Genomic DNA, 17,641 nt, shown 5'->3' on the forward strand with positions numbered 1-17,641 from the left:
GGGTCTTCGTTGCCGCACGCAGGCTTTCTCTAGTTGCGGTCAGCGGGGGCTACTCTTCGTTGCGGGCTTCTCATTGTGGTGGCTTCTCTTGTTGCAGAGCATAGGCTCTAGGCGTGCGGGCAGTAATTATGGCACAGGGCTGCTGCTCCACGGCACGTGGGATCTTCCCAGACCAGGGCTCGAACCCGTGTCCCCTGCATTGGCAGGCGGATTCTTAACCACTGTGCCACCAGGCAAGTCCTGCCTAGGTGCTTTTAATAAGGAATAACAGCCCTGTAATGTGCTATCTACATATTATAGGCGAATAAATCATAGTATGCGGTTTACAATTTGATCCTCAAGTCACCCAGCTGGTAACACTTTATTTTTTTATGTCCTCCTCACTCTCTCAGTTGCTAGAAATCACCAGTTCTAACTTTAAGTGATGACAGGGTCTTATTTCATCCATTAAGCATAAGCTTGAAGACTGTAGTGAGGAGAACAATGTAGGAGGCTTTTGTTGGAGAGTGTAGACTTTGCAGTCAGCCATTCCCATCCTGACTTCTCTCCTTACCTGTGAGGCTTGGGACCACGGCAAGACACTCAGTCCTCTTGAGGCTCTGTTTTCTATGGTTGGGATGCCACAGTGTTTTTTACAATTATAAACAAAAATCTTACCTAAAATTTTATACCATTAACCTTTATTTCATTTATTAACTTTTACTTCCACCATTAACTATTACGTATTTTATTTATGCTTTGTGTCCATGAGTGATGGGTTAATGCGTTTCACTGGAATACAGTGAGCAGCACGGGCTGAAAAGTATCTACTCGCCTACAGTGCAGCCTCTTACACAGGCAGAATAAAGTCAGGCAGGCAAGGTTTTATATAGATGTATATATTTTTTCCTTTTAAATGCACAGTAAAATGAAGGGCCTTTAAAGCTCTCTCAGGACGAGGAGGGAAGTTACCATAACACCACGCAGGAAGGAAAGCACACTGGGTGTGGTCCATGCATCAAATGGCTACTTGTATAAAAATGTTCAGGAATTTTCAGCTATCCACTGGCACCTGTGGAGCTAGAGCCAGTCTTATTCTTTAGAAGGAACAGCAGCCGCAGGCAGTGGAAGAGAAGATAGTATACTTAGATGTACATATAAGACAGTTTTCCAAGCTAAGTAATGGCATCTGTGCCGCAACATTTGTTGTCAGTGAAAGAGAAATACAGTAATGCTAAAGTAAAACATATTTGCTTATAACTTTTAAAAATTTCCTTTATTCAGAATCATACTTTTTTTTCACTCTTACCATTATGAAAATTTAAAAAAATATAGCGCTTGGTGCAATGACATACTACTTTTAATTATTATTCAAACACTTAATGCAGGTTTCTCACAGTTTACATGTGAGAATTTAGCATGATCCAAACTCAAATATCCACTTCTCATATCTTTCAATGTCTGCAGCAGATACTGACTTAGAAACCTTTTTTAAAGCCATTTCAAAATCCTCCATAGTTGTAGGCATGTGCATTTCTTCTCTTGAAAGATTTCTGATTTCTTCTGGGGTCAAACCTTCAATACGCCTTCTCATTGCCATCAAGGATGCATCCCTAGGTTTTAAAAACGTGTAAACAAAAAAATGTTTCAGTGCATATGTTATTCTGTAATTATCTTATTACATATACATATGTAGTACTGCATAGAATCCAGTACTGGACTATAAGGCCTGTTTTTGACTTGTTTTTTTAGCAGTTGAATCTGAGCAAAAAGCCCAAGAAGAATTAAAAGGATATAATAAGATAGCAATTCAATTTTATTAAAAGTGTACCATAATATAAAGAATAAGCATCACAGAGACAGGAGAGAGGCTGTTAGCTAACACTAACGTAATACCAAAACTTGTGTCTCTGACTAGATTATAATGTGGGTCTTTATTCTTCATCTGTCTTAATTCAGCATAAAAACTTCATAATAGAAGCTTATACCCACAAAAACCTATGCTTCAAAAAAAAAGAAAAAAAACACCTATGCTTCCAAAATAATTCATACCTGCACACGTTGGTAATGTCCGCACCTGAATAACCTTCCATGTTTTCTGCTATACTTGCAAGGTCAACATCATCAGCCAATTCCAGCTCACGTAGACTTATTCGTAATAGCTCCTCCCTGCCTTTTGCTATTGGTAGAAACAAATTTAAAAATGTAAGCCTTCAACATAAACAATGTTTTATTTTTCTGCAGTCTACTTTGAGAAGTTGTTTTCCAATTCTTCGAGCTCATTTGCTTAAAAAATTTAAGACCTATTCCTTACTGAATTTACTGCATTTATTTTAAAATTTTAATTAATTTTTATTTTTTAAAATTGAAGTATTTCATTGAATTTTAAATTTCCTAGTATCAAGGCTTTAGGCTCCAAATATAGCCAAACCAGTTAAAATAAGGAAAGACATCCTACGTTTGTCTTGGAAAGTTAATTAATACCAAATTTTAAAATTTCTAGGCAAAACTACCTAAGAGTTAACATGACCTTTCTGATTCAAATAAAGATACCTGATGGCAATGGAATATAGATTCTTTTTTCAAGACGTCGTCTTAAAGCCTCATCAATATCCCAGGGAAAATTAGTAGCTGCCAGAACCATAACCATTTTGGAAGGGTCGTCATTTTCAGAAGCACCTCCAACACCTTTAGGAAGGATAAGAACACAGTAAAAAAATAAAAAGCAAAGCTCAACTACTTAAAGATCATCAGATATTTAGCACAACATTAAAAGCAGGGTAATCGTCAAGCCTCCCTAAGACTTACAAAGCTAACTGGTATGTATGTGAATTTGTGGTGCAAGAAAAATGAGTTTTTGCAGTGTGCAAAAAATAGGACTCAAAATAGATTTGATCAAAAGACTAGTTCAGCACAACTACATAGCAATTTAGAAATTCTTCAAAACCATACATATCCCTCTCTAAGGCCAATTAATCGGCATTTGTTTCAGTTTCATGGCTAAAAATGAGATCAGTGTGTATGACAGAGGGTGTCCTGTGAATAAACAGCCATAATTGCTGGTGTGTCGCCACTGTCAGTGCACCCAGTTTACCGCTGGCGATCTCCAGGACCGACTGGCCAGCCCCGCGTCCCTGGGGCTGTGTGGGTCAGCACTATGAGTGGGGCTTGCTCAGCTCACGCAGAGACACAGGCATACCGTCCATCTGAATCAGCAGCTCGGCTTTCACCCTTCTGCTTGCCTCGTGCTCTTCGGAAGTCCCTCTGCGGCTACAAATGGAATCTATCTCATCAATAAATATGGTGGCTGGAGAGTAAAATCGAGCCTGAAGGGAGAAAGCGTGCAACACCAGGTTTTTATTTCATTGAAAAGTCATCTATAGTTTAGCAATTAGAAAAGAGCTGTGGAGCCTGCCACCCTGTGCATCTCTCCCTCTTTGCCTAATACTGGGGAGAGAGGATAGAACTGGAACAGCTAAAATACAGCTTCTAATATAGACCTATCATATACTTAAATCTTACATGGCCATTTTTTATACTATTCAATACTATAACTGATTATCTTCAACATGTATTTGTTTATGAGTCATATAAATACAGGATTATCCTGTACACTACAATAATATGGACAACAATGGTGGGAAGACATTTACAGATAATGATGTGTTCTAAAGTTCTAGAAAAATTTTTGTTAAAGAGAACCATTACCTTAAATAAAATCACATAGATTCCCTCTAAGGGATTCTAATTTAATTGCCATTTTTCATTTGACTAATACAAGTACACCTGACCCTTGAACAACTCGGGTTTGAACTGCATGGGTCCACTCATATGTGGATAGTTTTCCATAGTAAATACTACGGTACTACACAGTCTGCGGTTGGTTGAACCAAAGGATGTGGAAGAACCGTGGATACAGAGGGCTCACTATAAGTTATATGCAGATTAACCTTCACGTTGTTCAAGGGTCAACTGATTTTTATCCTCTTAAGTTGTCAATTAGAGGTCAATTTAAATGGCCTTAGTTTTTTTTTTTGAGATAAAATTCATATACCATAAAATTCACCATTTAAACCATTTTAAAGTGACAATTCAGTATTTAGTATATTAACAATGTTGTGCAACCATCATCACTATCAAATTCCAGAACATTTTCACTGCCTCCAAAAATAACCCATACTTCCCTGCCCCTAGCCCCTGGTAATCACAAATCTATTTTCTGTCTTTCTGCATTTACCTATTCTGGACATTTCAAATAAATGGGATCATACAATATGTGGCCTTTTGTGTCTGCCTTCTTTCATTTAGCATGTTTTCAATGTTTATCTATATTGTAGCATGTACAGTACTTCACTCTTTTTTTTGTCTGCATTGGGTCTTCGTTGCTATGTGCAGGCTTTCTCTAGTTGCGGACAGCGGGGTCTATTCTTCGTTACGGTGTGCGGGCTTCTCATTGCAGTCGCTTCTCTTGTTGCAGAGCATGGGCTCTAGGCACGCAGGCTTCAGTAGTTGTGGCATGCAGGCTCAGTAGTTGTGGCGCACGGGCTTAGTTGCTCCATGGCATGTGGGATCTTCCCGGACCAGGGATCAAACCCGTGTCCCCTGCATTGGCAGGCGGATTCTTAACCACTGAGCCACCAGGAAGTCTCAGCACTTCATTCTTTTTTATGGCTGAATAATATCCCCCAAGTTTATTTTTGTACCTTAAATGCATTTCTTCCCCAAACCAAAGAACAGGGAAGATTGATCCCTTAACTAATAGATCTAGTCAAGTATTATCTAGTAAACAGCTGTGTAAGACTCAATAGTATCACCCGTTTCTTAAGGAGACTGAAGAGGCATTTAATTTTATTTACTTATTGTTTTTTTTGTTTTTAGTAGACTTTTTTAAAATTGGAGTATAGTTGATAAGAAGCATTTTATTATAGTAACTAATGTTTATCGTTAATCATTTTTTAAACAAAATATCCAAACTTACAGAATCACTGCACAAGAAAGCTTGAACGTAAAATGCAAGTCCACAATGGCAAGTGAACATTACAGATTTGAACACGCAATTGTACTGGGTTCATCAATTCTTTGGACCATGAGGTTATAATTCAGTATCCTCTAAGAGGCGATTGTGTTGAAAGCACAGTGCTTCCAAAGTATAGATTTAGTTTTAGTCTGTTCACTTGGGAAATCCTAATAGTTAAATCTCACTTTCTTTTCTAGTTAAAAACTTGAATTCTAAGTCATCTACTGCCTCCAAAGGGATAGTAAGATAATAATAATAATTTTAAATTTTATTTATTTATTTTTGGCTGCGTTGGGTCTTTGTTGCAGTGTGCGGGCTTATTGTGGTGGCTTCTCTTGTTGCAGAGCACGGGATCTAGGCACACAGCCTTCATTAGTTGTGGCATGCAGGCTCAGTAGTTGTGGCTCGCAGGCTCTAGAGTGCAGGCTCAGTAGTTGTGGCGCAAGGGCTTAGTTGCTCCGGGGCATGTGGGATCCTTCCGGACCAGGGATCGAACCCGTGTCCCCTGCACTGGCAGGCAGATTCTTAACCAAGAGCCCTAATAATACATTTTTAATAAGGTATCCTTACTTGGATCTTAGGTACTGTGTACAAACATTTTTGTACTTTCTTTTCAAGAAACAGAGGGAGAAAAATAAACTGGATGGAGGGAAAGAAAGAAAAAAGCAAACATGCAAGAAAATTTATAATTGAAATTCTAGCTAGCAACCATCTACCAACAGAACCAACAACAAAAATTAAATTTCAAGCAAAAATTACTAGATTGAGTCTTCCCAAATACTGAGGGTGTGCAGAAAGGTCTGACTTAAAGCAGAGGCTATGTGGCACATTTAAAATTGGCTTTGGATGACCTGAGAAAGTAATGTAGAGAGACTTGGAGAGGAAACCAATTGTTTCTGCCTGCACAGCATGGCTCCTTATGATAAGAGAAGCTCTCTTTCTCATTTGTAAATCATATCTCTCTCATTCTTATTCCATTACTTCAAGAGAGGCCAACTCTGCTGGAGTCCCAGGAGGGTCCAGGCATACGCATGTGACTGAAAAGAGACCAAACATTAATCTCTGGAATTTTGCTGCAACAACTGAGATTGTTGTTCACTTGATTAGGTTTCTGACACTTGAAAATGAAAGTTCCTGACAATACAACAAAAACTATACAATTAAGTTTTTATATGTGTTTGTTACCATGTCATGTGAAAAACCCTGGACAGACTTTTATAATATTTAAGTGGCCTTATTCAAAATACAGGCCCTGAGGAATGCTCACTTTGAGAGGTCCAGGGGGAGGGGCACTCAAGAGAGAGGCAGTCATCTGTAGAGCAGTCAAAACCAAAATATGAGAGGCAGTACAATTTTACTCGAGAGAGTCCATATGAACAGAAGCAAATCAAGGTGGTTTCAAATGAGCCCTAACCGAAATGCAGAAAGGCAGAAGCTCCCATCTGCAGGCACTGGTTTGTGACTGAGCCCCTGCTCAAGTGGGCAACTCAAAGTAGCTCGCTCCAGATAAGCAAGGACTTGTTTAAAGATGGTTAAGATTCTCCTGGGCAATACCAGGGAAGCAGTAAAAAATAAGTTGTTTGATATGTCTTTATAAACCGCAGTATACAAAAATATTGCAAATTACTACTTTGTAAGAGGCTTTCCCTCATAGAAGAAAATAGTCCTTTTTCCTTAATATAAAACCCTACATTAAAAAAAATTCAGATAACTCTTAAACAGTAACAGTTAATATTTATGAGTCCTTATGAGTCAGGCTCTGTATTAAGCAGTTTACATGTATTGGCTGATTTCACCCTCCAAACATTACAGAGGTAGGTCCTAAATTACTGTCCTCCTCTTATAGATAAAGCAACTGAGGGACAGGAGAGGAATTTTCCCACAGTTAGCCATCTAGGAAAGTGACAGAAGTGGGGTCTTAACCCAGGCCACCGGACTCTAAAGACGCCACACTTAGCCATTCACCCTATTTACTTTTTTTTTTTTCTTTTTTGGCATGTGGGATATCTTAGTTCCCCAACCAGAGTTTGAACCTGTGCCCCCTGCAGTGGGAGCGTGGAGTCTTAACCACTGGACCATCAGGGAAGTCCCCATTCACCCTATTTAGCTTACTTTTTTTTTAAATAAAATTTTTAAAATATTTATTTTGGCCGCTCCGGGTCTCAGTTGCGGCATGCAGACTTCTTAGTTGTGGCACGCATGGGGGATCCCCGACGAGGGATCGAACCCGGGCCCCCGGCACTGGGAGCGTGGAGTCTTACCCACTGGACCACCAGGGAAGTCCCCTAGCTTACATTTTTAAAAGGCCTAGTTATTCTGGAATACTGACAATATAATTTTTCCCCTGAAGCAAATAGCAAGCTAATTTTTCAAAAGGATCTAAGAGGTTCTCCATTAGATTCCTATTGTGGGATGGACTATTAATAATCCATAAGAACTTGTCAGAATTTACATCCTGCCTTATGAATTATCGAAGTTGAAGGAGAAAGAAAATGGGAACCGAAACAGGAAGAAGCCTTTACAGAAAACAGATAACATGAAATTGTGAGGGTTTTGTTTGTTTATTCTCAGCCTAGGAAGGAAGATCTGGTATAATATTAGCATGGTCATCTAAGGTTTTGTCCACCACGACCAGGAATGTAAATCTTTTTCACTATCTATATAATAAACATAACTCTGTCCTCATGCATATAACTACACAATTTCTTAAATGAGGTAAGACGGAAACAGTAAGTGAAACAAAGTCTGAAGTCTAAAAAGCTGTTGAATTCAACCTAAACACTCAAGCAGAACTTGTTGAATTACATTTCTTCTACTGATACTCAGATGAGTGGCAGTGGAAGAAGGAAAAAGAAACTCAAAGAAGCGAAGAACTTAATCTAAAGACTGGGTCATTAAACTCAGGGTATTTGATATAGTTAATAGATTGGAGGTAATCTCAGTTCCATATCTACTTATGATTTTCACCTTTTCTCATTTTTGTTCTAATACTGCATTTACGATAACTAAGCCTGATTTAAAAACCGTAATAATTTCACATTCCTATAGCAGATCAGTAATGCAGATCCCGTAACATGAGCATGTCCATAAGCTAACAGAGACAGCCTTTCATCCAGAGAAAAGGAGTCAAAGAGAAATGCAAGTTATTCATGTTAGTATTGAATAAAAATTTTCTACCTTCAAGAGCACAGGAATCACACTCTGGGCACAAAAGCATCCTGCCTAGCGATTCTACATGCTGTAGTTACAACTCACTTTCTCCCCTTCTAGAGGTAAAGAATCATTAGAGTTAGCTCAAGCACTCACCATTTCGAACAGAAGACGAACAAGCTTCTCAGACTCTCCTCTGTATTTGGAAGTCAGAGTTGATGAAGAGACATTGAAGAATGTTGTCTTGCATTCAGTAGCTACTGCTTTAGCAAGGAGGGTCTTTCCTGTGCCAGGTGGGCCAACCATCAACACTCCCTGTTGGGAATATAATAGCATCAGCAAAGGATTTATGTGCCATTGTTCTAATTCACAAGAATTCCGTTACTAAGGATCAATTTTCAACCAACTTACACATAATATTAAGACAAGTAAAAGACAAAGATAAACAGAAGGATACTTTATCACAAATTTACTTTTTCCATTACAAAAGTAGGAGAACTACACATTATTAAAAAATTGGAACTAAGAGATGAGAAATAATATAATCAATATTATAGTACTGATATAATATCATACCCTAACACAGGTACCATTAGTATCTGGATATATTTCCTGCTAGTCTTTTTGCTCAAATTAGTTTTTTTTTTTACATAGCTGTATGTCCATAATTTCGTATCTTGCTTATCACTTAACCTTTCAAGAATTTTAAAAAATAAGTACAGAGTTAGCCATTAGCACATTTCCCAAATCCAAGAGTTTTTTGGACAGTCTCTTTTCATATCAGCACATGACTTTTAAAAAGTACTCATTAGATACAGATATATCTTATTAGTTTCTTAAGAACAATTCCAAGAAATATAGATGTAAGTTCTGCAACACAACACGTAAAATGGAGTATTTTTGCATTAGGTGACCTGTTCATATTTGCGAATGTAAGCTCATTATAAATCTGCTATGTGTCCAACTTTCCAAATATTCACATTGTACCTATTCCTTTTTTTTTAGTAAATTTATTTATTTATTCATTCATTCATTCATTCATTTATTTATGCTGCATTGGGTCTTCGTTGCTGTGCATGGGCTTTCTCTAGTTGCGGTGAGCAGGGGCTACTCTTCGTTGCAGTGCGCGTGCTTCTCATTTGTGGTGGCTTCTCTTGTTGCAGAGCACGGGCTCTAGGTGCGCAGGCTTCCATAGTGGGCTCAGTAGTTGTGGCACATGGGCTTAGCTGCTCCGCAGCAAGTGGGACCTTCTTGGACCAGGGCTCGAACCCGTGTCCCCTGCATTGGCAGGTGGAGTCTTAACCGCTGTGCCACCAGGGAAGTCCTGTACCTATTTCTTATTCTGGAAACCTTGCAGTAGCTCTTGGTCTAAACAAAGTTCTGAATAACACAACATAGTTTAAAATGATTTTCTTTACCTGCTCTATTTTCTCCTCCCACTTCCCCCAACACAGATAAATACTGGCTTTCTATAGCAATGCACTTGCCATTTGCTTTGACAATGCCGTTACAGTAATACACTTACTTTCCATGGTCTCCTAATGCCTTTGAAGAATTCTGGCATCCACATTGGTAACACCACAGCTTCCTTAAGCAACTTTTTAGCTTCTACTAAATCAGCAATATCATCCCTGAAAGAGAAGATATTTTATCAACAACCTTGTAGTTGTTGATAAACTAACTACAACAACCTAACTCTATGTAGTCATTCTTGAGAATCACTGAAAGCACATGATTTTACGTTGCTGACAGAATGCTAAGCTTCTTCCTAGGCACTAGTGAACTAACACACTGTGACGAGGCCTGCCACACCAACCAGTATATAGAAAGAGCACAATCTGAATCTTCGATTCTTTTTTAATTTTTTAAAATATTTATTTATTTGGCCGCATCAGGTCTTAGTTGCGGCACGTGGGATCTTCATTGCCGTGTGGGGAATCTTCAGTTGTAGTGTGTGGGATCCGGTTCCCTGACCAGGGATCGAACTCGAGCCCCCTGCATTAGGAGCGCAGAGTCTTACCCACTGGACCACCAGGGAAGTCCCTGAATCTTCAATTCTTGGGAGTAATGATTTTCAGCTTGGTGAATGAGAACACAGGTCTATAGGCCTACAATTTAAGTATTATGCCATTTCATTTTAAAGTTCTGCTCTTAAAATGCTCATTCCATAAATTCCATGATTTAGAAATAATGAGCCCATTAAAAAAACCCATAAAGAATAAAAAGGGCATAAAGCAGATACAGCTTGCAAAACTGCTGTTTTGCCCCCAACCCTATCAAGAGATAGACACCAAGATTAAAGAGTATCATAGAAAAAAAATTAAAAATAAAAAAATAAAAAATAAATAAAGAGTATCATAGAGATTGCCGTGAAGTCATCTCCAACCACTAGAACACAACTACTACTACAACAACCGGTACACGTGGCATGATAATATATTATGATATATGACATGATAATATATTTGAAAATACCCCTCAAAACTATACCTAAAAATAATTAAAGTTTTAACAAAAAACGTATAACAGAATGTACCTAACTTTGTGGGAAAGGGAGATTTATAACTCACTGTGATAAATTACAGTTCTTTGATTAGATATAATATTTATTTTTTTAATTGAAGTACAGTTGATTTACACTTTTGTATTAGTTTCAGGTGTACAGCAGGGTGATTCAGTTAGACATACAACTACATCTATTTTTTTTTTCAGTCTTTTCCCTTAGGTTATTCCAAAGGGATTCTTTTCCCTTTAGGTTATTACAAAATATTAAGTATAGTTCCCTATGCTATATAGTAGGTCCTTGTTGGTTACCTATTTTATATATAGCAGTGTGTGTATGTTAATCCCAAACTCCTAACTTATCCCTTAGATATAACAGGAATAAAGTTGAGAACCACTGCTCTAATAGGATATAAAAGCAACATATATTGTATAAACCTAAAGATAACAAGCAATACACACACATAGAATCACTGCCATTTTACCACTGGAGAATGTCCCCAAAAGATGTAATTTCTGTGATCTTGTTCCCATTCTGTATGTAGAATTTTTAATTTAATAAGAATTTTATTATTATTTCATTAAATTAAAAAATCTCAGACAAAAACTGGTACAGCCTGAACCAAAGTCAAGTTTTTCATTACGTGTCATGCTCACATTGTATGTCCTCAGGTTCTATCCTCAAGGACTGATCTTCAGTACATGCCCACATTTGTTCCATTTTCTGTTCCAAAAAGCAACACCCTATTATTTTGTTGTGATATAACTTACCATCGAACATTGGGATTCTGAGAAATTATATCTCTTTCCAAAGCTTCTACTAAGTCCTTATCGTATCCAGTACTATCAAATTTATTTGTCTCTGGTTCTGTAACTGCAGCAGGTGATTTGTTCTACACAAACAGAGAGAAAAAACAAGAGCTTTTGATTGACTCAAAAATTATATTTTGTTTCTATGAGTCAGAAACAAAGATTGGACTTAGGTGACATTTTTTAAAAAGCTAATGTAATAGTACCAAGTAATAAGGACAGAATCAAAGACTACAAGTCATCCTTCTACATCAACATCAGAGTTTCATACAGAATTTTTATTTTTACATAAAAAGTATGACAACGGTATTAAAGAAAAATAAAAATATTATGCATATGAACTGACAATAGTAAAAATTAATATTGAGATAAACTGTAGTCCCTAGTGAATATTAGATATGTATGGCATTTATCTCAAAACTTTAGAAGAGATAAGGTTATAGACAGATGGTTTATTTAGCTAAGATTATGGGTCAATCTTTAACATGTACTCAGTCCCCACTGATGCTCCCAAAACATCCCTTTTCACTATTCCCACATCCCTCCAAAAGACACCTCAGTCCTTCGGAGAGATTTTCCCTCCCGCCCTCTGTGATGACAGTCATTAGGGCCGCAAGATGCACACTAAAGCACTCCAAGGCACAACAGTGAACTCACAGGGCGCTGCAGGATTTTTCAGATTTTTGAGGGAAATACAAAAACACCTGTTTGAACATTGGGTGAACTACCGGCTCGAGGTAGTTCAGTTTCTCCGTGAAGACTGCTGCATTCCTTTCAATAATCCCGTATTTTTTGTGAGGCTGGATTTTTGGCAGTTGCTGTGATAAAACATATACCGGGAAAAATCAATGTGGAAGAGGAATGACAGTGGAATGTCCACTGTGACTCCAAGGTCTGAGAAACTGTACAGTGTCCAAAAGGTGTTGTTGGGACATAAAGAGTTGTTTTAACCAAATTTCAAATGGATGGGTATTCTTTTTGTCCTAGAGGTGCTATGAAAAAACTGCTGAGACAGTCGTGAATTTTATAAGCCAAGAAAATTTATGAAACTTTATATTGGTGTAAATAATCATTTACTTGGTCTTGTACTAGGATTGTTACCCCCATCTCCAAAATCCATAACATTTTTTTGCCCATAACATGATGACTTCTTTGTCACTGGTGCTGTCTAAAGTCAGTACTAATGTCTAGACTTAACCAATATTTATGACGTTCAAAGTCTTACACTAGATGACCAAATAAGTGCCTGTCTCACAATTTACATATTTAGTATCCAATAGGAACATTAAAGATTCAAGGGAGGTGTTGTATAACATTTAAAAGAGGAGGTTATCTTTTCTTCTAAGTATTTATGAAGTTGTTATTCATTCACAGATACTAATCTATTCTGTACGAGCAGCTGCGGGGGATAGAAAGAAGACACTGTTCCTATTAGAAACTTAAACTGCAAGCCCAGGGAAACACAAATATAAGGCACTTTATCAGCAGTTCTCACCTTATTTTCTCCCATAGAACACAGTGCTGAGGGAATGTTTGCAGACAAAGCAAAACAAATTTCAGACAGGCAGAAAGGAGAAACAATTCTATAATAGGTCGGCCAAGGGGAGCTATGGAATTTCAAATTTTGACATTTCTAAGGGAAAATACTAACAACTACCAGGAGGTAAAAGAAAGCAGTAGAGGTTAAAAAGAATGTAGACTCCTTTTTGGTGCTCAAAATAAATTTGACATAAATTTGACAACTTCGACAAAATGGATCACTATTTGAAAAACACAAACTACTACAACTCAACTATTATGAAAAAGATCATTTAAACAGCCCTTCAACTTCTAGGGAAATTGAATTCATAATTTAAAAACTTCCAAAAAAGATATCCAAGCCCAGATGGTTTCATTGGAAAATTTTATCAAACATTTAAACAAGAACTACCAATTCTACACAATCTCTTCCAGAAGAATGAACATTTTTCAATTCATTTTATGAAGTTACTATTACTGTGATACCAAAATCAAAGAGAATTAAAAAACAAAACAAAAAGATTATAGACCAATATCCCTCATAAATGCAAAAATCCTTAACAAAATATTACCAAATAGAATTCAGTAAGATATAAAGAGAATTATATACCATGACCAAGTGAGGTTTATTCCAAGGATGCAAGGCTAGTTCAAAATTCAAACAATAAATAAATCAATATAATCCACGTATTAACAGGCAAAGAAGGAAAACTACATGATCATGCAACAGATGCCAAAAAGCACGTGACAGAACTCAACATCCATTCGTGGTAAAGACGAATTTCTTCAACTTGGTAAGAAGCACACACAAAAATTCTTCAGCGGGCTTCCCTGGTGGCGCAGTGGTTGAGAGTCCACCTGCCGATGCAGGGGACACGGGTTCGTGCCCCGGTCCGGGAAGATCCCACATGCCGCGGAGCGGCTGGGCCCGTGAGCCATGGCCGCTGAGCCTGCGCATCTGGAGCCTGTGCTCCGCAACGGGAGAGGCCACAGCAGTGAGAGGTCCGCATACCAAAAAAAAAAAAAAAAAAAAAAAAAATTCTACAGCTAACATTATATTTAATGATGAAACACTGAATGCTTTCCCCACTAAGATCAGGATGTCCACTTTCATCACACTTATTCAACATAGTGCTAGAAGTTGTAGCCAGTGTAACAGAGCAAGAAAAGGACATATACACATACAAATCCAAAAGGAAGAAATAAAACTGTTCTATTTCAGATGGCATGATGTTTACCCAGAGAATTCCAAGGAATCTACAAAAATTCTCCTAGAATTAATAAATGACTTCAGCAAGGTGGCAGGATACTAAATATACGTAAAAAGTCAATTTTATCATTAGGGAAATGCAAATCAAAACCTCAGTGAGATACTAGTTCACACCATTTGGATGGCTATTACAAAACTATTACAAAACTAGAACAAACTAACTAACTAACTAAAAAAACCACACACAGAAAATAACAAGTGTTGGCAGGGACTTCCCTGGTGGGTTAAGAGTCTGCCTGCCAATGCAGGAGACACGGATTCAATCCCTGGTCTGGGAAGATCCCACATGCCAAGGGGCAACTGAGCCTGCACTCTAGAGCCCACGAGCCACAAATACTGAGCCCACGTGCCACAAACACTGAGCCCACGTGCCACAACTACTGAAGCCCGCGCGCCTAGAGCCCATGCTCCGCAACAAGAGAAGCCACTGCAATGAGAAGCCCGCACACCACAACAAAGAGTAACCCCTGCTCACTGCAACTAGAGAAAGCCCGCGCACAGCAACGAAGACCCAACGTAGCCATAAATAAATAAATAAATAAATAAATTTATTTTTTTAAAAAAGAAAATAACAAGTGTTGGCAAAGATGTGGAGAAATTGGAACATTGTGCACTGTTAGTAGAAATGTGAAATGATGCAGCCACTGTGGAAACGTTTGGTGATTCCTCAAAAAATTAAAACAGAATTATACACGAATACTTCTGTATATGAATATATATATATATATATATCTCCAAAAGACTTGAAAGCAGGGTCTTGAAGAGACATTTATATACCCGTGACATAGAAGCATTATTTACAATAGCCAAAAGGTGGAAGCAACTGAAGTGTCCTTTGATGGATGACTGGATAAACAAAATATGGTATATACATGCAATGGAATATGAGCCTTAAAAAGGAATGACATTCTGACACATGCTATCAAATGGATGAACCCTGAAGACATTATGCTAAGTAGGAAAAGCCAGTCACAAAAGAACAAATACTGTATGATTCCACTCATGTGATGTACTTAGAGGAATCAAACTCATAGAGACAGAAAGTAGAATAGTGGTTGCCAGGGCCTGTGGGCAGGGGGAAGGAACAGGGAATGCAATATTATGATTTATAATGAGAAATACATACTTAGTTTTAGTCCTATTCCTGGCATATAACTCCTAAAACCCTTATGATTTCCTAACTGATAAGAGCAATGGAAGCATCTTTTGTTATAATATGCAGTTTTTGTTCCCAGCTCCTGAAATAGATCCAGAGCAGTAAAGGTGAAAGAGGTGTTTTTTGATACTCATAACAAGCCCCTTCAACTCAACCTGAGTTTACGTTAATGAGGTGATTTTTGGAAAGCCCCTAGTTAATCACAGGATGGGGACTGTTGTCAGGGGAACCAAACTTGTGATTAGAGGGTTGGAACTTACAGTGCTACCATACAACCTCTGGGGAGAAAGAGAGGTTGGAGGTTCAATGAATCACCAATGGCCAATGATTTAATCCATCATATCCATGTAATGAAGCCTCCATAAAACCCCAAAAGGATAGGGTATGGTGAACATGCGGAGGTGCTAGGAGGGTGGCGTATCTGGAGAAGGCATGGAAGCTCTGCGTCCCTTCCCACGTACCTTGCCCTGGGCTTCTCTTCCATCTAGCTGTTGCTGAATTGCATCCTTTGTAATAAACTGGTAAATCTAGTAAGAAAACTGTTTTCCTGAGTTCTGTGAGCTGCTCTAACAAATTATCAAACCCAAGGGGGTTGTTTTGGTAACCTCTGATTTATACCAGTTGGTCAGAAGCACAGGTGACAAGCTGGACTTGCAACTGGCATGTGATGTGGAGGCACCCTGTGCAACTGAACTCTTAACCTGTGGATCTGATGCCAGTTGAGTTAGACTGTAGGACACACAACTGGTGTCAAAGAATTGCTTGATGTGGAAAAAAAATCCTACACATTTGGAGTACAGAAGTGTTTTGCAAGTAGCAAGCAGAAAGAAAAAGAGAGTTTTCCTTATCAGGGAGTTATTGTTTAACGGGCACAGAGTTTCAGTTTTGCAAAATTAAAAACGTTCTGTGGATGTATGGTGGTGATAGTTCCACAGCAATGTGAATGTACTCAATTGCACTTTAAGAAATGCATACTTAGGGCTTCCCTGGTGGCGCAGTGGTTGAGAGTCCACCTGCCGATGCAGGGGACACGGTTTCGTGCCCCGGTCCAGGAAGATCCCACATGCCGCGGAGCGGCTGGGCCCGTGAGCCATGGCTGCTGAGCCTGTGAGTCCAGAGCCTGTGCTCCGCAACGGGAGAGGCCACAACAGTGAGAGGCCCGCATACCGCAAAAAAAAAAAAAAAAAAAAGGAAAGAAATGCATACTTAAAAATGGCTAAAATGGTAAATTTTACGTTATACATATTTAAACCACAATTTAAAAGAATTTTTTTTTCTTTTTTTTTTTTGCGGTACGCGGGCCTCTTACTGTTGTGGGCTTTTTGCGGAGCGCTCCAGACGTGCAGGCTCAGCGGCCATGGCTCACGGGCCCAGCCACTCCGTGGCATGTGGGATCTTCCCGGACCGGGGCACGAACCCGCGTCCCCTGCATCGGCAGGCGGACTCTCAACCACTGCGCCACCAGGGAAGCCCTAAAAGAATTTTTTAAGTCACTTTTATTTCTATATACTAGCAATAAATATGTGGATACTGAAATAAAAAATACAATACCACTGATACAATCACTTAGAAAAGTGAAATACTTAGGTTTAAAATCTAACAAAATATATGCAAGACCTGTATGCTGAAAACTACACAATGCTGATGAAAGAAATCAAAGATCTAAAGGAGATAACATGTTCATGGATTGGAAGACTCAATGTAACAAAGATCTTAATTTCCCCCAAACTGATACATAGGTTTAACCTAATTCCTATCAGAATATCAGCAACATTCTTTGTAGATGTAGAAAAGCTGATTCCAAAATTTACATGAAAAAAAAGGAACTAGAATAGCTAAAATAACTTTGAAAAGGAAGAATAAAATGGGATGAATTAGTCTACTCAATTTCAAGCTTACTATGTACATAACACAGTATATAACTATAGTAACCAAGACTGTGTGGAGTATTGGTTGAGAGACAGATACATGTATCAATGAAATGTAATAGAGAGCCCATAGACAGACCCACACAAATATGCCCAAATAATTTTTGACCAAGGTGTAAAAAATTTATTTTATTGAAGTATATTTACAATGTTGTATTAATTTCTGCTGTACAGTACAGTGACTCAGTTATATATATATATATATATATATATATATACACACACATGTATATTCTTTTTCATATTTTTTCCATATAGTTTATTACAGGATATTGAATGTAGTTCTCTGTGCTATAACAAATCCTTTTCAA

The 17,641-nt window shown here is 38.2% G+C and overlaps 1 protein-coding gene across 2 annotated transcripts in view; it reads right to left on the bottom strand.

The window, feature by feature from the left end:
* Nucleotides 1-1,256: 1,256 nt before the first annotated feature.
* Nucleotides 1,257-17,641, bottom strand: part of KATNA1 (katanin catalytic subunit A1) — a 53,142-nt gene continuing 36,757 nt past the window's right edge. For both annotated transcript variants that reach the window (XM_082668683.1, XM_082668682.1), the window contains exons 5-11: nucleotides 11,420-11,541; nucleotides 9,672-9,777; nucleotides 8,303-8,461; nucleotides 3,179-3,305; nucleotides 2,533-2,667; nucleotides 2,032-2,158; nucleotides 1,257-1,592 (exon numbers count right to left, since the gene is read on the bottom strand). In XM_082668683.1, coding sequence (XP_082524809.1) covers nucleotides 1,394-1,592; nucleotides 2,032-2,158; nucleotides 2,533-2,667; nucleotides 3,179-3,305; nucleotides 8,303-8,461; nucleotides 9,672-9,777; nucleotides 11,420-11,541 — 975 coding nt within the window. In that variant the 3' untranslated portion in view covers nucleotides 1,257-1,393. The remainder of the gene's footprint in view (nucleotides 1,593-2,031; nucleotides 2,159-2,532; nucleotides 2,668-3,178; nucleotides 3,306-8,302; nucleotides 8,462-9,671; nucleotides 9,778-11,419; nucleotides 11,542-17,641) is intronic.

This window comes from Grampus griseus (genome assembly GCF_964374135.1).
Source record: "Grampus griseus genome assembly, chromosome: 13".
NCBI classification, from domain to species: domain Eukaryota; kingdom Metazoa; phylum Chordata; class Mammalia; order Artiodactyla; family Delphinidae; genus Grampus; species Grampus griseus.